Genomic DNA, 22,214 nt, shown 5'->3' with positions numbered 1-22,214 from the left:
TGACCAGGGAGTTCCTCCAATCATGGGATTTTACTCATTTTTGCAACAATTTCGTTCTGCTGTTGTAGAGTTTTTTATGGCAGCAGACCACCAGATTGGCTTCCTTTTTTTGGAGGATGACATCTTGGTTCGGTTAGGGATAGCACAATCCATGCTCTTGTGTAAGTGATTATAAAGTGCATTTGTGTAGGATTCAGCAGTCGTGCGTCTAGTGTCCATCTGCATGGGTGTCGTGAAGTTTGCACTTCTGTCTTAAGAATCGTGAAGTTGGCTTTGGAGAATTTTTTTTACAGTTGTTTTCCTAATGGAGGGTGGGAGCGGGATGTGGATGTCTAGGGTGATTAGCTTGTGGTCGGATCTGACCAACGTGGAATTGACCTCTGGTGTGGAACACCGGTCGCCCATGTTGGTGATTACCAGGTCTAGGATATTGCTGTCCCTAGTGGGGGTGTGGATAAGTTGATCCAAGGCATTGGAATTGATGAATTCCAGAAAACGTTGAGCAAAAGAGTTAGTACGCGAGTAGTTTTCCCAGTAAATGGTGGGGTAGTTGAAATCCCCCATTATTAGGGTGTTGGGTTGTATCCTAATATTTTCCAGTGTATCAAGAAAAGAGGATTGGGAATCCTGGGGTATGGTGGGGGGTCTGTAGCAAGTTACAATCTGGATTGCAGTCTTGCCCAGAGATAGTTGAACTTGGATAATCTCGGCTGCATTATGCTGAGCAACTAGCTTGGAGGTGTGGATATCCTTAATGAATATGGACACACCTCCACCTTTAGTCTTTCGGTCCGGATTAGGTGGCCGAAAGGTGTGGTATGAATTATAGCCTCCTAATGCAGGAGTGGTCTCTGGAGCTTTGAACCAGGTCTCTGTCACTGCACAGATGTCGATGTTCTCAATTTTAAGGAGTGCTTCGAGTGAGTGCATTTTGAGGTTTAGACTTCTAGCATTGAGTAGCATTACCCTCAGATTTTGCTTGCTTGTACCTATTACAGTGGTGAATTTGTCATTTGAGCCTTGCCTAAAAAAGGCACTATAGGGGTGGCAACAGCCTTTGCCAGTATCCAGAATCCCAAGGGTGAAAGGTATGCAGGCCATCTCTGGCAAAGCATCGTGGTCTGTCGATCATGTCATCCCAGGCAGACAGACACTGGATTCCCTTAGAATGACACCAGAAGCTTAGCCAATTGTTGAAGTCAATCATTTTGTCCTTATACTGTAGTATCGTTGTGGGTGATGGCAGGATGCTACTCAGGCTAGGGTCATACCTGCCTGGGCTACAAGATCAGAGAGCTCCTCCATGTCTCTTTTCATGTAGTCCAGGGAGGTACGTCTCAGGTCATTCACACCAACATGGACCTTACCTGCTCTCACTGACTAACTAAGCTAACACAAAATAAATACAACTGCTGTAATATGAAACTCTGAAAGTCTACCTTGTGGCTACTTGAGAGTACAAATGCCTTCTTTAGTAACCACTATTTGCAGGTTACAGGAGTTCAGTATCCACAGCACTGAATCCCAGTATGTGGATATCCCGCTACTGCCAGCAATAATGTGATGACCCATCACTGGACCAGTAAAAAAAAGGAGCCTGAATCCTCACCACTGGCAAAAAGTGGGGGACGTACCCTGGGAGAATATCAGGTACACACACAGTATTTCCAGTTGGAGCTCTCTGCATCAAGTGCAATTTCCCTTAAGAGCACACACAGTCAATCCAGGGCTAATTTCTCCCTTTTTCTCTAGATCCCCAGTCCAAGACAGAATACAGACTGAACTGTCTAAGAGACTTCTTAAATTAATATCTCAAATATTACTGCTGCGATAGCTAGGAGAATGACATCATTTCATGTCATCTGACTGTATCGCAGGTGAAACCTCCACTGCTGGAATCTGGGAGTATTTAGCATCTACCTGTGAAAATGCATAGACTTCAGATCCTTGGCAGATGCTGGAAGTCATAAAACAATTACATTCCTCCACATTTCAAGACTAGTAATTATTTCACCCTAAGGACAATACAGAAAACTTCTCAGTATGTCTCCAGCTCATTGAAAACTGAAAAATATCTTTTATTGCATAGCCATAAAGTAATTTAATTTCAGTTATTTTTCTAATATATATGTAACACAAGCATCATTTATAGATTGTGTTGATATTCACAAATGAACTATAATTATTTACAAAATTACAGATAGCTGTGCTGGCAGTATCTCCCTTTGTCCAGCCTGCTTGCCACTTGTCTTGCATTCTGGACATGATAGGAGGAATACTTTTCTTGAGGGGTGCCCTACACCTTAAGCTGCTTAGGAAGCCTATTCTTTCTCCCAGGGATCTCAAGTTTGTGCTAGAAAAACTGAGTTTATCCCCTTTCGAGCCAGCAGCTTCAGCCGGTTCAAAATTCTGCACCTGGAAGACTATCCTTTGCTGGCTCTTACCTGTTCCTGCATTCTGTCTGAAATTCAGGCTCCTATGGCTATTTTACCCTTTCTCATTTTTCATGATGACAGTGTGGCTCAGGGCCAATCCGTAATTCATGCCTAAGATAGTGAATGAGAAGTCCGTCAACCAGGCCATCCACCTGCCTTTTTTCCCCAATTCCCCCCAAAAAAGGGGAAATAATTATCCACTTACTAGACATTCATAGGCAGCTAAATTTTATTTGGACGAAGCAATAACTTTAAAAAAAAACTGAGCAACTTCTTGTCTTGTGCATGGTTTCCAAACTGGGCCATACTGTCTCTAAGCAAACTGTTGCATCTTTGATATCTAAGGGGCTGTTTCTGTCTTACACAATTTGGGAAAGCATTGCCTTCCTGCCCAAAAACACATTCCAGCAGAGCGGTGGCCTTCTCTGGGGCATTCATCAAGTGTTTAGATGGCAGGTCTGTCTTGGAAGCATCCATCTGGTTCTCTGTGCACACATTCACCAAGCATTACAAGACTGGTGCCTTTTCAAGATCCAAGGCTGCCTTTGCCAGATCTGTCCTGTCTGTTCTCCTGGACAGATCATCCTCCTTTTAGCCAGTGTTCCTTTTCTCTACCTCCTTCAGCTCTGAGAATTACCCATATGTTAAGAATACTGCAACAATGATTTCAGTCAGGACATAGTACAATTGTGTTAGAACTTACTATGACCACAGATGTTCTACTGATTGCTGTTGCAGTATTCCTTCCCTCCCTCCCCTCTTTTCTTCCTTTGTTCCTATTTTTCTCTTTCTGTATGCTGTAAGCTGTCACCTAATAGTCTGCTTTTGGGGGAGTTTATTTAGCTCTTTGAGCTGCACTCCTAACTCATCCCCTTCCTCTCTCAGTAGTCTTCAGGCCACTGGCTTGGATATAGTCTGAGGTACTTGTGCGTGCATCTGCCTAAATACTCTGATCTGTATGAGCTGTGGCCATGCATTGCATTGGATGCATGCTCTTGGGAAGCTAAAGCTTTGGTACCCCAGATGGACACCAGCGGATGAAAACCCATATATTAAGAATACTGCAACAGTGATCAGTAGGACATCTACTGTTATGATAAGTTCTTACACAGCTGTACTTGTTAGGGAATGTAGTGACTTAGCAGATTTTAAAAGCTTTTCTGTAGAGTAATGGTGCAGACATTTTGGGGAAGCAAGTGGGTGTAATTGTAAAAATGCCAATTTTGAGCTGCTATGTATGATCCAAATTGTTTAGACATAGTAAGTCTTTACTAAAATTAATGTTCTTGGCTGCCAAAAAAGCAGTGGCTAGAAAATGGGAATCAAAATATGTTCCCAAAATAATGGATGTTCTGATATTGGAAGGTTGATGAAAGTACTAGAAGTGGGATCTTTAGAAAAGGGAAGGAGCAAATTTCATAGCAATAGAATTTGTTGGAACAGTACACAGTGAATAATGTTCAGGCAGAGGTGTGAAATTTAAAGGAAGGCAGTAATTGAGCAAAATGTAATGGAGTAATGAAAATTGTTGAAAAGAAAGCTGTGTGTATTTACATGACAGTAGCAATGGAACAGTACAGTTTTGAAAGTAAACTTACCATAACAGTAGTTGTTTGAATAGATCACTGCTGCAGTAACTTTAAGCTCTATGGGACATCCTGTCAATCATCTAGTTTCCAAAGCTTTAGGACTCCTTCCATGCACTCTAGCAACTGGTAAGAGCAAGGCTGAGGATAAAACCATTGTCTAGGGTGCCAAATACCTCAGAGCTTTCTTGCCCGAGTAGATAGACTAAAGCCTTGCTATATAGGAACATACAAAAACAAGTCCCACACTGTGGCAAAATACAACAAAAATGTAGAGATGGAGTGGCTACTGCAGCAGTGATCTATTTGAACATTTACTGTTATAAGTTTACCTACACAATTGTACTGTGTTCATTATAAGATCTGTACTACAGTAGCCTTAAGCTGTATGGGACAAATTCCAGATATTATTGAATAAGGATGATGGAAGTTGGATCCAGAGTCCAGGATGCCTTGGACAATGGTCCTAATAAAGACTACTGTAGACCTAGAGAATGGATCCAGTTTATAGAGCTGGGTAAAGTTGTGGCCAACTCAAGAATACTTCAGGTCCACCCCTTTCAAAAATCTGCAGAAGTAGCCAGATATGGTGAGAAGAGCCGAAACTAATGGTATGGGAAAGCTATTTAGAAGTAGTCTGCTCAGACACAGGTTGTGCTTTCTTCTTACATAAGAGAGAAACAGTTGATCGAAGTCCTGAAGGATTTTGTTCTGTCAGTATAGTATCTGAGCTGCCTGTGGGCATCCAGAGTGTGGACAATTCCTACTCCCTCATTTTTTAAGCTCTGGAAAGAAGACAGGGAGATCTATAGCTTGTCTTAGTGTATTGACAACCTACAGCATAAAGGAAGGGTTTTTTCTCAGTTACCCTATCCTTCTGGAAAATGAGATGGGGATGACCAAACATAAGAGCTTGTAATTCAGCTACTACTCTTGCAGATATCCGCAATAAATAACACCATTTTCTGAGATAAGAACCTCAAATCAGCCTCATGAGCTGGTTCAACAGGAGAAACTAAGGTTTTCCAAGACAAAATTAAGATCTGAAGCAGGTGCTATCTGTCTGTCTGGTAGATGGATATGTAACACCTTTTCAAATATGGTTTCACCAGAGTTAAGGTAGAAACAGAAGGATCCAGTGGCAGACTAGCAGAAATGTCCTATAGATAAATCTTAAAAGTATAATAAGAAAGGCCAGTGGATAATACCTCACACATATGCTGAAGAGTCACAGCAGTCTTAGCCTTAAAAACATCCTGTTTCATGGATTGACACGGAACTAGAAAATCTTTTCCACTTGTATATGATTTTCTAGTAGCAGGTCCTCAGAAAAAAGGTGCCTTAAAGGTATTACAAGTCTATTATTCCGGCAGGCAGTTGAAGTTGAACACTGGGGTGTATCAAACTCTTCTGTCTTGTGTGAGTAAGTCCAGTCTATGAGGAAGTGGTAATTGCCCTTGGCCAGTTTCAGAAGAACGTTAGACTAATGCTACCTGCCTGAGTCAAAAGACGGTCACACGATTATCTTTGGAGAATCCTTCTGAATTTTGCGAAGAACTGTGGTTATCAACAAAAAGGGTATAAATGCATATAGGAACATTGCAGTAGGATTGAAAAAACCTTCTTGCATGAGTTCCTGGAGCATGTGACTATTTTGACCAGAGACAAACCGATCTTTTTGAGAAGTTCACACAGGTGGATCAATTACTGAGGAAGTCCTGGGTTCAACTTTCATTCGTAAGGGTATCTCCTAGTCCTACTCAGCTTGTCTGTCACAATGTGTTGCTCTCACGGAATGTATGTAGTCTGTGGGGACATATTGAACTGAGCTGCTAGATACCAAGCTACCATAGTTAGTCTGCAAAAGGGGTAGGATCTAGTTCTCCCTTGTCTGTGTACCAGATCATTGTGGTGCTGTATGTGATTAGTAACAGAGGTCTTTTGATCCAAAGATGCTTCAGGGATTTGAGAGCATTTATAAGATCCATCATTTCCTTGACATTTATACATTTTTTTGACTTTCATCCCCTTGGAGAGAGCACCTGAAACAAAGTCTGAGGCCTCTGTCATTGCATACTGAGTTGGGGCTGGTAGGGAGAAAGGAAGACCTTGTTGGAAAGACAGCTTGGTTTACTCACCAATTCATCTCCCTTTTTTTATAAATCCTAGCACTGGAATTTGAAATTATAGAGGGTGCTAGTGCTGAGTCCACAATGAATATTTCTCATGTGAAATCTGGCTAAGGAGGTCATGAGAATAGTCGAGCCCATAAAACCTAGAATTCTGCGATATGAGATGGCAGTTCCCTAATTTTGTTTTGAAAATGCCAAAAAATTTTTCCTATGATCCTTTACTTTGTCATGAGGAAGAAATGCCATCATAAGTGTTGCATCTGGAAGGCACCGTAGAAACACTGTCTTGTGAAATGGAATGAAAGAAGATTTCACTCTGTTCACCTGAAATCCCAAGATGAGAAAAAAGTTTAATACGCAAGACAGAGATTCTTGCTAATTGGTAAAGGAATCTGCAAAAATCAGGCAATCACTTCAATAGGGAAACATGTGAATGCCCTGCAACTTGCGAAAGGTTTTAACAGATAACAGACACTTTGCAAACACTTTCAGAGCTGTAGATAACTCAGAATGCAGTAGAACAAACTGAAAATGCAAACCAGGCCTAGAGAAACTTAAACACCTGAAATTGTAGCCGAGTAGAATGTAATGGCAAGCATCTTTTAAATCCAAGTTTACCAGAAAGCTGGAAGAAGCTGTACAAGACTGAAGAGAAAGCATTTTTGTTTGCAATAAATTTTCTTTTTTTTAAGAAACATTTTATTGAATTATCACTTATAGTATAGGCAGTCATACATTTATATAAAAGAAAACAAACCTTATTGACATTTTCAGTTGCAAACATTGTACATCATTTGTAATCCTCTGTACAGTCATTGACAGTGAAATGTTACATTGCTCATTCATTTCCTGCCTTCCCTTAAACCTCATTCCTCTTTCAAAGCAGTAGTCTGTATGTATTGTTCAAACCAATCCCATTTTTTTCTATGTAATTTTCTGCCACCTTTTCTTGTAGAAAAAGCATTTTGAACTTTGGAACTATAGTTTACAAATGAAAGGTCTAGGACAGGTCTGTAGGAATCTTCTTTCTTTGACACCAGAAAAATTCTTGAGTAAAATCATTTCCCTTCTTGGACTGAGGCAGCATCCGATTTAAAACAGGAGGGAACAGGGCAGCTTGATTTGGAGGATGTGGAGGAATCGCTTAAACCAAAGAAGGGAGCCCCACTGCCAGCTTTAACCTTTTAGAATGATTCTGAAAATTAATTTGTGTGAATTTACCTGGTGCCACAGTGAGTAATGATTCATGAAGTTACCAAGATGGATAGGGGGAAAGTCCAGAAAGGTAAGTGCAGTCAGTCTGATTTTTTTAGGTTGTCCCTAGTTCTGGGAGAATCCTTTCTTCTTTGACCATTCCTGCCACTATTTTATGAAATTCTCTCATGCTTGTTTTCCTTTATGAAAAAAAAGCTTGAACAGGTATAAAAGTTTGTGATATTTTTGGAAGGAAAGGATGAAATATCTGAGTAACCCCTTGAATTAACTTTCCTCTTTATCAAAACCTTTAAGGACTGCACAGAGAAAGGACCGAATTGCACCTCTTTATCAAAGGGAACATTTAACACTTCTGATTCATTGTCTACTAACAAACTGAGGCTGTAAGCAAGCAAATATTCTCAAAAGAGATTCAGTGGCAGTAGCCCCGGATACATCAGCAGTGCCATAAGCACATCTCAAAGAATGTTTAATTACCTGAGATACAACCGATAGTATAGAACACATAGACAACATAGTATCTGAAGGAGGGAGAACAGCAATTCCTTAAATTAGTATAGAAAGCCAGCAAAAGCTTTACATGTATGTGACCTGACAGTTCAAAATCCTAAAGGCTAAGGTGAAAGAAGAATATTACCAAACTTATCCAAAACCTTTCTCATTTTGTCAGAAGGCGTAAGGTTGACATTGGTAGAAGCTAACTTTAATAACGAAATAGCTGCAGAATTTGCCCTGGAGGTAGAAAAAGGGAACTTATGAGACCGGGACACTTTATACAACTTATCAAACTTTTTAGGAGTAGATATTGTCAGGAAAAGTGCAGGCTGCTAAAAGTCATCCTATTAGGCTGGCAGAATTGGAGGGTTGGGTGCAGGTTAAGGGAAATGTACCTATTATAAATCTTAGTATCTCTGTTGAGATTCAGACATGTCTTTTTGTTTCCACTGGAAAAAAAAGTCCTTCACATTGGTAGCAGTAGTAGTGCAGTAGAGAGTCAATTATCCGAACTAATTGGGACCTAGTATAGTTCGGATAATCAAACTGTTTAGATGATCGAACATAAATTGAACTGGATACAAAACCTCTAAAATCTTGTTTCCTCTGCACACGGGGAATACACTTTTCAACCATTCAGCAATTCCAGTGGACAATAAAGAATATTTTTCACACGTGAACGGGCTACAAGCTCAAAAAACATACAAGTGAATGTGTGTAATGTTTAAATATTCAGACTTTGATTCTTCCTACCCAAAAACTTTGGAAGATTGTATTTGGATAATTGATGTTTCAGTTAATCAACTTTCTGCTGTACTAGAAAATGACCATTTTTAAGGAGGGGAATCTGAGGCAGAGCTGTTTTGAGAATCAGAATCTCCCTCCTATAAAGGTGGGACTCTACCATTCCCCTGCCAGTTATCACTAAGAACAGGTTGCCACTTCTCTCGCTAAAGATAAAAGCATGACTTCATTGGGGCCTGATGATATACCAGGTTGATTCTTAAATAGCTGGAATCAGGACCTATCAGTCCCACTGTGATCTTTGTTAAACACAGCCTCCAGACTGGCTTTTTCCTGATAGAGTGGGAGACAGCAGAAGTCATCCCTCTGCCCAAAGGGTGACTGTTAACTGATCTGATTAATTACAGACCCATAACTTTGACTAGTCTTATACGTAAGGCATGGAAACCTCCAAATGCTGGACCCAACCCAGTTCAGCTTTAAGGGCAGGTTATGCCTACTAAATCTGGTGGACTTTTTTGGAAAATTCACTAGGGCCATGTGTGACCAACTGAAATGCTGCCAGCCCAGCTAGCTGGAATTTTGTAAATAATCATATGTCATTTGTGAATATTAATATGATTGGCAGGCTTGTCTTACAAATGTGAGATAACTATATGTTATGTGTATATTAAACTACTGGTGCAGAAGTGTGTGTTGAACTGTATGTTATGTACTGAGCTTCAAGAATGTAACCACAGTGTAAACTGCTGGAAAAGAGCAGAAATGTGTATAAACTATATACCTGTGCAGATGTGTGTTTTAATGGTGGAAGTTGGAACATACAGAGTTAACTTACAAAAACCTCAAGAAAATAAATGGAAATTGTTTTACCATTCTGTTATCTGTTTCAACTCAGAGGAGACACAATGTCTAGAGTTAGTGGTTTTCCTATTGTCTTGAAACAGAAATATTACTAGGCTTAAAATTTAAAGATGTTTAACTGTTTTACGACTTCCAGTTCTGGGCAAACTTCTGAGAGATATGTACTTCTCACATCGAGATGCTAAGCATTTTGTTGGTATCTGTTAGCCTAGGAACTGAAAGCAGGTGACAAATAGTCATGTCATCCAGCTGACCCAGCAGTAATGTTTTGATATTAATTTAGGAACTCTCTGACATTGTGCATTTCATATTTGTCTGTGGATCTGACAACATCCACTCATCGCATCAGCATTTGCCTTGCTAATAGTAAGTAACTAGGGTACAGTTGTCTCTCTTAGATATAGATAGGAATATGGTACAAATTAGTTTAGATGTTTTCTGTATTTATTTGGGACTGTCCTGCAATGTTTTAAAAATATTTCCTGTGATTCTGAACTCTGTAGTCACTGTGCTGAGTTACTGAATATTGTCTTGTTTTATTATTATTTATTATTAAATATATTTAAACCTTTTAATTGCGGCTGGTTTGCTTAGAGATATTTAAGCTCTTAGAGTACTTGCATATGTATTTGGTGATACCGTATAGGCCACTCCTAAATAACCTTGAAAGTCTTGGTCACACTTGCCATTTAGATAATACTATTATCTAAATGGTAATAGTAGCATTACACAGTAGGATTTGGTCATCCTTTGAGAAGAGCCTTAAAGCAGCTGGTAAGGGGTTTTGGTGGCAGTGCTAACTATCTTATGGTCTGGGCAGAAGGGGGCATAGCTAGTATACCTGTGTCAGCCTTTTCCAGGTGTGTGTGTGTGTGTGTGTGTGTGTGTGTGTGTGTGTGTGTGTGTGTCAGCTACTTGGGCAGGGACACGAAGCACTGGTTGAACAGAGAGAGTGCTGGGAGGACTTGGCTTATAACCCTGGCTAAGGACTCAACTCTATAGCTGTGCCAGTAGGGAGTCTTATTGGGGATCTGGAGAAAGAGGGAGAAACCAGCCCCAGGTGGACTCTGATCACTGTGTGCTCTTAATGGAAATTGTACTTTACTTTGTGTGTACTTGTCATCCTCTCAATGTGTATGTCCTTCACTGGTGCTAGTGGTGAGGATTGAGGCTTTTTGATTACTGGGCCAGTGCAGGGGCATCACATTTTAATTGGTGGCAATGGTGGGATACCAGCATCACATATTAATTGGTTGACTGTGGTGAGATGGCCATATCACATATTTGGCTTGTAGTGGTGTGGATGTTGAATTCCTGTAGCCTGTGTACAGTGGTCACTGAAGGTGTTTGTATTCTCAATCAGCCACACAGTGAACATTGAGTTCATATCACAATGGTTTTATTTTTTTGTTAGCTTAGTTAGTCAGGGAGAGCAGGCAAGCGTGTCAGCAGAGGAGTATGACAAGCTGAACAAGGAGCCATTTGGCTGATGTGCCAGGATAAAGGACTGGTACATGCCAACCTGACTAAAGCAGACATGACTGCAGCTGCATTAGAGAATAGCAACCAGGAGGACAATCTGACTGGCCATGGAGATGTACACCTCTCAGAAAATGGACAGCTCAACCTTTCCACAGAGGACTTAAAAATCAGTATGGAGTTAGAGACTTGAGTTGGAGGTCAAGCGTTTGGAAATAGAAGCAGCAGAGTGAATGAGACATCTTGAGGCTCAGGAAAATGAGAAACTGCAACGCCTGGAAGTTGAGGAGAATGAGAAGCAAAGGCAACATGAAAAGGAAATGCTGACTCTTTGCCAGAGTCATGGAGGTAATGGGGAAGGGAATAACCAAACCCTATAAGGAACAAAGGTCAGTAAATTTCTTCCACAATTTACATAGGGGGATAATTTTGATAGTTTCATTCATATGTTTGAGAATGTATGTAAACAGTATATTGTTTACCAAGGGCTTTGGGTACGGTTTCTGACCCCCTTACTCCATGGTAAAGCTGTAACTGTTCTTTCCAAACTGTCTGATACAGATTGTTTAAATTATAATACAGTCAAAATGTGTTTGTTAGAATTCTTTAAGTTAACACCTGGAGCTTATAGGAAAAAGTTTCGGGAGCATAGAAGCAAGGCAGATGAAAGTGTGTGAATATGTTGCTGAACTAAGCACTTATTTTCATAGGTGGGTGAGTGGATGTCAGGTCACCAATTTTGAAGGGCTGGCAGAACTTTTAGTGAGGGAACAAGCCATTAGCACTTTGCCTGAGGACATGAGAATCTGGTTAGCTGATAGACAATGCAATACTGTTGATGAGTTGGAGAAGAAAGGAGACCTATATCTAGCAAGCAGGGCATCACTGCACAGGAAAGGGACATGGAGTGCTGCTCATTGGTCTAAGGGAACCCATGGTTGGCAGCCCAGACTGCCCCAGTAGAGTCTGCCAGTAACAGGGGAAAACACTAGTCCAGATACACATCCAGGACCAAAGGTTAAATGATTTAAATGCAATCAATAAGGCCATGTAACATATAGATGTCCACATAGGCAAGGTGGGGAGCAAATGGTGGGAGAGCCAGTAAGTGTGGATTTCAATATGCCAACAATAGGTTGCCTCGATACAACAAGGGTACCAAACAAACTACCACAAGAGGTTACATCCTATCTTAGTGAATGGGAAAGAAGCCATGGCTAAGAGACACAGCTTCTGAAATGGTCATTGTGAAGCCTGCAAAGGTTACAGAGGATCACTACTTGCTTGGGCAGTCTACTCCAGTCAGAGCTTTAGGAGGGAACCCATTCTAAATACCTCTGGCTAGGGTTCACCTTGACTGTGAGGGTGGAAAAGGAAGCAAGCACATATGTGTTTGAGGATATCCCTGCAGATGTCCTGATAGGGAATGATTTTGATAATGCAGTACCATGTGTTCACGCAGTTACACGCAGTCAGGCTTGGAGACAAGCATGTGGGTCTGGTAGCCTGGGGGGAGACTCAGACAGACCACACACTTGCAAACAGAACTGGTGAGGCAGTTACTTCAGGGAGGGGGCAACCCTGTGGCAGTGAGACTGAAGGTTAGCCACAGCTGCTTGTGGGTACTGATGTTCCCTTGGACAGAGTGACTGCAAGGACAAAGGAGAGTAGTAGTATCCAGACTGACAGTGAGGCACCACTGTTGGAGAATACCAGACTTCCTGTGGAAGGGGAGCTGGGAAGAGTTGCAAAGAGAGAGTTGAGACAGGCTCAGCTCTCAGACCATACATTACAAGGCTTACGAGAGGTAGCTAGTGAAGCAACTTATTCTCAAGGGAAGGGGGAATCTGTATACTGGGGCAAAGGGTTACTGTATAGAGAGTGGACCACTGAGAGAGGGCTAGAGGGTGAGAGAATGCAGCAGCTGGTAGTGTCCAGAGCCTAGCATCAGGCACTTCTAGCCATAGCCCATGATATTCCCTTTGCAGGTCATATTGGCATAAAATGTACAAAGAGATGTATTATGCAGAACTTTTTTTGGCTTGGGATTTCCAGAGATGTGACAGGGTATTGCAGGACCTGTGAGCAGTGCCAAAACGTAGGCAAGGCAGGAAACAAGGTGAAAGCTCCTTTGATGACTTTGTCTGTGATTAAGGAGCCATTTCAGAGGGTAGCTATGGATATTGTGGGGCTTGTGAGTACCCCAAGTTCCACAGGGGAAAAAGTATATACTAGTGGTAGTAGATTATGCTACCAGATACTCTGAGGCAGTGGCTGTGTCCTCCATCAAGGTAAAAAAAAGGTGGCAAATGCATTGTTAGAGATTTTAGCAGGGTAGGCTTTCCAAAAGAAATACTGACTGACAGAGGTGACAATTTCATGTCAGACTGCTGGCTTGTCTGTGAACGTACTGTGGGGTGAAGCACCTAAACACTACCCCCTACCATCCCCAGACTAATAGTCTTGTTGAGAGGTTAAACTCTACAGTCAAGACAATGCTATGGACATTTTCAGACCAGTTTAAGAAGAACTGGGACAAATATTTGCCCCATCTGTTTGCTTACAGAGAAGTTCCCAGGAATCCACATGTTTTCGCCCTTTGGGTTGATGTATGGGCATAGGGTGACGGGACCTCTAGATTTGATTCGAGATGAGTGGAAGGGTGAGTGTGAATCTCACAAGGAGTCTGTTGTGGCTTATGTCCTAAACCTCAGGAAAAGGTGCAGGGAACTCATGGGCTTGGCCCAGGAGAAAACCTGGCAGAAGCCCAACAGCAGAAAAAGTTCTGGTATGACAGGAATGCTCGAGCTAGGGAGTATGCTTTAGGGCAGCAGGTAATGGCTCTCATTTCTGACAGACATTACAAGCCTAGCCAAGTTTTACCCTTATTTCCATGATCACCACCTAATGCCCCTGTCCAAGAGGGACACATGTGGAACCCCCGTGGTGGATTTACAATTACCCACCCAATCGTCCATATTGTGTTTGAAGAGGGCCAATGAGGTGTTCTGTTTGACATGAAGTAGGAGTCTGTTCCAAAAGTGTGGTAACATCTGAGACAAATTCCTCCAGCAGGTTCTATTAATATTACATACCAAGTTAAGGTCTTTTGAGCAAGTAACCCATGTACCATTTGACTTGCGGATATGCAGCATTTCCAGTAGAAAAGGGTCAGAGATTGCCTTGAGTGGTCTATATGAAACAGAATAAAGTGACAATGATTTCAGACAGATGCAGAAGACCTTGAATTTTCCTTATGAGGAACCTTTGTGTTCTCTCCAGTTGCTGCAGGTACTTGGAAAGGTACATACCAAAAGGGGCGTTGTACTCAATTATTGGCCTGATGAAGGAAGAGTACAAAAGGGTTATAACTTTTTATTTTATGAATACATTGGCATTACTTATGAGGTGAGCAATGTAGAATGCCCTTCTCAGCACTGTGGAGACATGATGATCAAAGATAAGGTTGCTGTCAACCAGTGTGCCCAGGTCTCTCACCATTGAGTGCGTACTTAAGGTGTTGCTGTTGATGTGGTAGTTAGCAGGAACATCGCTCTTCCTGAAAGGGATGATCATATGTGTTTTTTTGCCTTGAGTTTATAGCCATGACTTTGGCACCAATCATTTGTTTAAGACCCTCTTGATTGGTGCTAAAGTCATGGCCTTAAACTCAATGCTAATGTCCCGGGGCAATTATAGAATGCTCCTCACAGACTATATCTCCTTACATAGTACCCGTGGTGTTTGATGCATCCTGACCATAACAACTATGACTAACTGTGTGGATCTTAGAAGTTTTTTGGTTCCCTTGGACCTCATTTATACTAGCCTGGCCCCCAGTGCTGCATGCCCATGCTGGGTCTATCAGCATCTTCCTACCACTTGGACTAGGACTAGGTCCGATATTGCTGGGGATGGCTGTATACCTTAGTGAGTCATGGGGGGGCTCAGCTGTCTTTGCTTCCATCTGGTATTTTTTATATGCGTTACCCAGTTTTCCCTTTCCCTATGCACCCCCCCCCCCCCGGCTCACTGGTCACCTTTCCCCAACAGTGGGCATACCCATCCCTCCCTGCTCCTCCAGTCGCCCGACCTGCAAACTGAACCTGGGTCAGCTGGGCCATTTTCAGGGTTTATTCCTCTACTTCACTGGAGAAGCTTGTGTCTCAGATTTTGGCACCCTTTCTGTGAGAATGTGCTGCAGGTGCAAAAGAGGCAGTAAATCTTGCTACTAGAAAGTTATTTAGTAGTAAAGGGAAAATGTTTTCTGGTTGGTGCCAAGAAAAGAGCCTGCAACCATTCAGGGCTAGTGTTCTTTGGTTCTGCATATCTTTCTCCTCAATTAAGGTTCATCTTTAGTCCATTTCAGCACATTTTCTCATGCCTCCCTTTCCATGCAGTCTCAAGTGAAATGTTTTTAAAAGGCATGTTGCATATGAAGCTTCCTAGATTTCAAGTGGCTACTCCTTAGGTTCTTAATTTACTGTTAGTATAATTAACTTTCTCCTGAACCAAACTCATCAGGCTGCCTTGAGATTCCTGACAAAGGAATGCAGTGTTAATAATTGCTCTGACCTTCTGTACGAAGCATATCCGAGTTGCAAGCTATTGTGGTGGGGTCAACCTCATCTCATTTTTCACAAAGATAGGGCATCCTTAAAAATGAATCTATTTTTATGCCTATATTGATATCTGAGTTTTCATTTAGCCAAGATATCCATCTCCTTTTCTTCCTTACAGAACCTAATACAAGGGAAGCAGGATATGTCTTACTTTAGATGTCCTCAGACAATGCTAGTACCATCTTTTCGGACCAAAATTTTGCAGGATCTCTGATCTGTTCTTTTCTTGTAATAAAAGAGACTACCAGTGTCAATTCAGACTGTTGTCTAATGGTTGTCTCTTGCTATTACTTACTACTTGTACTCACCACAACAAATCTATTCTAGGCAGGGTCAAGGCTTATTCTACCAAGGCCTTGGCTTCATCTGTGGCTTTTTGGAAAGGGTTGGATTCTAGAAGTTTTATAGAATTACTGGTTTGGTCTTCTCTGCACACCTTTACAAAGCATTATGCACTAGATTCCTTCTCAGGACTAGGACAGGCTTTGCTAGGTCCTTTCTCCAGCGACCCCTAACTCCCCCCCCCTTAATGTAATTCATGGTAATCTTTCCATGTAGCTTAGGCTACTTGCATCAGTGATCCATATAAACAACATAGTTATGTAAGTAAACTTACTATAACAGTAGCTGTTAGAATGATCACTGCTGCAATATCCACTTCTGCCCTCCATCCCTTGTTTTTCATATGTTTTTATGCCGACATGTGGACATTTATTATTTTTATTTTTCTAGCATTGCTCTTCTCAGGGCTTTAGTCTCCGTCTCTTTGTTGGCATATAAGCTCTGAAGGTCTTAATTCCCCAAACCTGATTTTTAGTCAGTTCATGTTGAGCTAATGGTTTGGGCTTGTGGAAGGTTCTCTTAAGCTTTGGCATTTGGCATGCTTGTTATATCTTTAGCAGGATGCAACATGCACAGACTACTGCAGTAGTGATCATATGAACATCTGTTATTATGGTACGCTTACTTCCACAACTGTGCTATCTTTTTTGTTCATTGTTTTAATGCTAAGTATGACGTATTGATCACAAATTGTGTATGTAGTTTGAGAGAGCCTTCTATCCAGGTAGAGTTACTTTGTTGTATGTAACTTGGAAGTGGCTAGATTTGCTTGAGTGTTATGACTGGATCCTTTGATTCGACTGTTTATTACGTCTGTTCACATGGTTTGACTGAGGTTTGTGTGCAGCTTGGTATACCATTGTGAACAATGATTTGGAATAGTTTGTGTCATTGCCTAGACTGTAACTTTAAAAGCTTGTGTTTGTATTATTTTTGTTGGCTAAGAGTACAGTAAGGTGCCAAAATACTGGTACATTTTTCTTTTATTCGATTTTTTTTTTTCTTTTTTTTTTTTTTTCTTTTTTATTTATTTATTTTTTTTTTAGACCGACTGTGGTTGCCTGACATTGTGGTATATTGAAGTAGCACCTGTGAACAATTTATATAGATGCAGTTTTTTTTTTGCAGTACAGATGGATGGTGATTTCCTTATTAGATTGTTAGATAAGGTGGCTTGACTATTAAATTGAAAATGGTAATAGAATTATATTGCCTGACTGCTATCTTGGGCAAGTCGGACAGCATGAATGGTTGCTTCAGGTACTGAGTTGGAAAAAAAATTTTTTTCTTCTGAAATAGTAGTGATGTTGTTGATGATGATGATGATGTGGGTTTGCCTGCAAATGCTCTTCCATCAGCTCTCAGGTGGTGAATTTGCCAGGGGTATACGAGCTTATAACAGGCGATTAAACAAAGGTGAAGTCCAATCCATTAAGTTAGCTCTAGATAAGGGCACCTTAATTAATGTTAATTTTATGGTTTATTGAACTTTTCTTAAAAAAAAAAAAAAAAAACAATGGGTAATTTAAATGGATCCCAATCACATTATCGAAAGACCAAAACACCGAAATGTAAAAGATCGGGATGAAAACAACGAAACCTGAAAATCATGAACGTTAACAAAATCGAAGTAAATAAGTTCAAAAAGCAGCTGTGAATGGTATGCAGTACTTTCCTTTGTGAAACCAGGATGCAGTTCAGTGGAAATGGAGTGAGGATTGGGAAATTCACGCTTTTCCCCACTGTAGTGTGATCTTGGAGTTGATACATTTATGTTGTAGGAGGTATGACATGGGGGATGCAGTGGGGGCGTGCCTCCCTGCTAGAGCTTTAAGAAAGGTTGTAGTGAAGGTAAATAGTGAGTATCTTTTGTTTCCATTTCAGCGATTGTCGCAAACTGTTATGTGTTTGCAGTAGTAGTTGCTGTAAATTGAAGGTTAGTTTGCAGACACGTGTGTATTTCTGCTGAGTGGTTTTGTATGGGGTAGAGTATTGGATGCAAGTTGCTTTCTTCATTGTTCATTATGGTTATGTGCACATTTGTGATTTTCATAGTTTGTTGTTTTCATCCCGATCTTTTAAATTTCAGTGTTTTAGTCTTTCATTAATGTGATAGGGATCCATTTAAACATATGCTTTGCCAAACTTTGCCTCATTATGCTAGAGAAAATGTGTTTTCATTTTAAAATACAGCAGAGTAGTCATTTCCTGTTATTTTATTATAAATGGACAAGGAGCACAGTATCTGTATGTCATTTGTAGGACTGCACTTAGACATTTATCTGAGCTTTTCAAGGAGTAAAAAAGGGTATCGAGCTCTTTTTTGACTTTCTTAGTCTAGCATGATCAGATGATTCTTTGTGTTATTGATTTGTATAAAAAGGTGTGTTAAATGAGGAAAGGATCAGGTTGCTCAAGCTTAATATCTGTTCCTCCTACATTTAAAGTGAAAACTTTCCAAGTCCCAATTAAAACAACACCTAATGAACACGACTGTGTTCCAGTTCAACTCTGTCTCAAAAAACGTACAATCCGTTCACATAGTGTATTCTAAGCTGTGCTAACCGTCACTTTATCTAAGGACACTATACTGACATATTGGCAGCTTCTCTTTCTTTCTAAGTCACTTACCTTCCTCTCCACTTTCCTTACCACTTCCAACTCTTTTAGTCATATTTCCCATTATTTACAGTCTTCTACTCCCCTTCCACATCTCCTTGCTACACTACCTTTTTTCCTTGCTACACTACCTTACTTTTTCTCTCTCCTGTTCTTTCATCGCCTTTCACATCACATCCCTCCTGTATTCTCCCATTACCCAGCCAAATACCAAGCACTCTTCACCACTATATTCCTACATCTTCTTAATCAACCTTCCACTTGCTAATCATCTATTTCAGTTTCTGTGTTGACACCTCTACCTATTTCCTTGGTGTTGCCTCTCAAATTTGTCTTTGTAATTGTCACTTCCACCAACATGTTACTTAAAAACTTTTTTCCACAAACCTCCCTTTTTGTATAAGATTTTATTCATGGCTTACATTATCTATTGGTATGTAAACTTTGTTTATATTTTATTGCACGCTCTATTTGCATTCATTCTACTTAATTGCATAAAGTGGTAGTGATACTGCTTTTCTGCTTTTAGTACCTTTTGAACATGAATTGTATTTGAAGTTTTTCTTCCTGTATGTCTGCTGAAAATGGGCAACTTATGTCCAGAAAGACAATCCTGGTAAACAAAATGCTATTAAATAAGTGAATATTATCATTACTATTTGTGGTAATATTTAAGAACCATTACAGGAAGAATTTTCTTTTGTTTGAGGCTGACTGGAGATATAAAAGAATTCTCACCACTGGTTTATCTGAAGACAACAAGTCAGGCTTTCCATTACCTTTTAGCTGGAATGAAACCAGTTCGGGATTAAAATGATGGGGGTTGTGCCAATATTCTGGTGACGTAATTGCTATGTCTGTATTCTTTCATACTAATAGGCATGTAAAGAAGGTGTGGGTGGGTAGGTGTGGGTGTGTTTGGTTTTTGTGGGAAATAACCGAGGTAGACACCTTTTGATTAACCGTTTATGGTTGAAAATACCGTTACAAGGTATATTAATGTGGTTAGATTATATTCCTATTCAGTACGTTTCTTTTGGGTACTTTTGTGCATTGTAGACTTGGGATCTTTATTAAGATTATGTTAAGATTTTGTTTTTGCATTTAATATGTTGTTTCCTCACAGGTCATATTTAAAGATGTATCGCCTAGAAACATGGAGTTTGGTCAATATCTGTGTGTTTTTATGTTTAGTATGGGAGTAATATTGACTTGCTACTGATAGACAATGTCTGCACAAGTTTTTTTCCTTTTATGTGAGATGTATGATAAAGATGATTAAAATAAAGAAAAAAAACCACTGAACGTATGACCTTCTTTAAAAGAAAGCTCTTATTGTAGAAGACAGTCCAGAGTGCATTCAAACAGGTCTGTGCTTCATTGTCCCAGGCAAAACTGAGAGGAATTCAGAATATGCTTGACTTTTTTTCTGAACCCCCCCCGGTTTTCTTTTTAAGGTCACCTGCTATCATATCATATTACCATGTGGCAAAGTAAGAAAGGAGATTGTTATGTTGATAGACAGCATGACAGACCCTGCTTCCTTCTTAGATTTTGCTCATTTCTATCAATTTAGATTAATTACTTCATTAGAACAATAATTTTACTAAGAAAATGCATCAACTAAGCAGACTAGTAGGCTAATGATTCCTTTTACTTAAGAAAAAAAATAGATGAAAGAATGCTGTAAAGAAGAGTTATCTTGGGAGCCACCACAGTGGCACTTTTTCATCTTCTGAGATAGCTCAAGACACTATGAAAGGGGCTAATTGAACTAAGCACGACATTTAGACAGCTTTATCAAATACGTGTCTGCATTCTATGATTTGGATGATGCTTTTATAACATTGTGTTGGTACACGGGCACAATAACATTAGTAAAACATTTGCAGCTTTCTTCTAGGCATTTTTAGGTTGGTTGTAATTTGCATTGTAAATCTTAGGGTTTGATTTGTTTGTTATGTGATGACCAGGTTGTTAACTCATATGATTTTTTTTTTTCTTTTAGTGTGGACGGAAGCAGCAGGTTCTTCAACAGACACAGACTCTAGTTGAAAGAGCAGTTAGCTTGGACTCAAATAATTCTGAGCTGGCAACAGAACTTGGGTACCAAATGGTACTACAAGGAAAAATGAAAGAAGCACTTAAGTGCTATAAAACTGCTATGAAATTGGATGAAACAAGTGTCTCTGCATTTACAGGTATGAGAAAAGATTGCATAAAGATTGCATAAACCGATGTAAAAGCAAGTGCTTCTTATTGTATTCCTATCTCTAGTATTTATTTGATACATTTTTTGCAGTGGCAGAATAGCTTGCAGAGGTGTGGAGAATGGGTCTATATAAGATGATCGAACTTTGAAAAGTTCGACCGTCATGGTCTAAACCATATAATCAAACTTTTAAAAGTTTGAACATCTAATAAAAAAAAAAAACTACACAAATAACCTACCTGAACGTTTTAAGCAGGGGGGGCAAGCCCCCCTGCACCCCCCACATGGGGGGCTACACACCACACCCCCACTCTTTAAATATGCCAACTTCGAGATCGCACTACAGTGCATAAAAGTGAAATCTTCCCATTCCGCTCTGTACGTAGATCTCCATTAAAACATTCAAACTTTCAAAAGTTCGATCATATGGTGTCGACCATATGAAGGTCGAACTTTTGGAAGTTATATCATCTGATATAGACCCGTGGAGAATTACTTGGCTTTAGGGAATTAGTTTAAATTCCATTTGAGTTGCCATGCAGTTTGTTTAGGTTGATGTGTGAGTGGGAAAGATAATGCCGTTTGTTGGCGTTTTTTGTTTTTCTTAAGAGCTACAGTTGTCTGTTGTAAATTAACGTAATGGTATTGCCAGTCTGTTGAAGAAAATGTCTTTTAGATAGAAATTGCAAATTGGCAGTGGGATAATCCTTATAAAACAAATAACCAAAGAATGAAAAGAATATTCAGAAGCAGGTAAGTTTTGCTGTCAAATGTAGTAACCTTTGAGTATTGAGAAAATAGTAAAGCATGTCACTTTAATGATAATGTATTTTATCATTGCCCAACCCCCATTCAGATGTTCATCGTTTTTCACTGCTACAGTCAACACTGTAGGGTTCTTCCTGCCGGCAGGCAGCCCTCGGTCGGCCAGAATCCCAAAGTCTGGGTCCAGCGTCGGCTGTGTACTCACCCTCTCTGACGCCAGAGCTCCAGGGGTACAAAGCTCCCAGCCGACGCCATGTTCTCCAGACTTTCTTGACGCGTGGTGGAAGCAGTTCGCAAGTGCCGGTTGGCTGTCTCCTGTTATTTTTGGTGCTTCATACCGAAGATGTTCTTCTTTTCAAAGCTAAGTACCCCGTTGGGGAAACTTTTTTCTTGCTCCAGACCGATGTCAGAAAAAGTTAACAATTGTATTTCATCTGGGAAGCAAATACCTCATAAGGATTTTCACTCTTACTGTATTCCTCGTCTAGGCCCTGACCACGACGTAGCTAGTTGTTGGTTTTGTGCTAGATTTAATCAACGTACTATTAAACGGAGATACGATTTTGCCTTTCATTACTTTGGGAGGCGATTTAATTATAACATGTCGTCGGACACGCTTCCGACTACCGGAGTTCATAAAAGACGCAAGGATAAGGATAGGCCTCCGAGGTCCAAATCAGACGACAGTTTACAATCAGAGCCAG

The 22,214-nt window shown here is 40.4% G+C and overlaps 1 protein-coding gene across 1 annotated transcript in view; it reads left to right on the top strand.

The window, feature by feature from the left end:
* TTC21B (tetratricopeptide repeat domain 21B) overlaps nucleotides 1-22,214 on the top strand; it is a 3,240,027-nt gene that overhangs the window by 1,083,283 nt on the left and 2,134,530 nt on the right. Inside the window, exon 9 of the mRNA XM_044075355.1 lies at nucleotides 20,542-20,734. Coding sequence (XP_043931290.1) covers nucleotides 20,542-20,734 — 193 coding nt within the window. The remainder of the gene's footprint in view (nucleotides 1-20,541; nucleotides 20,735-22,214) is intronic.

The sequence above is a fragment of the Protopterus annectens genome, chromosome 6.part1, assembly GCF_019279795.1.
Source record: "Protopterus annectens isolate FY-2018-M chromosome 6.part1, PAN1.0, whole genome shotgun sequence".
Taxonomy (NCBI): Eukaryota; Metazoa; Chordata; order Ceratodontiformes; family Protopteridae; genus Protopterus; species Protopterus annectens.
This window is presented reverse-complemented; position numbering and strand designations above follow the sequence as displayed.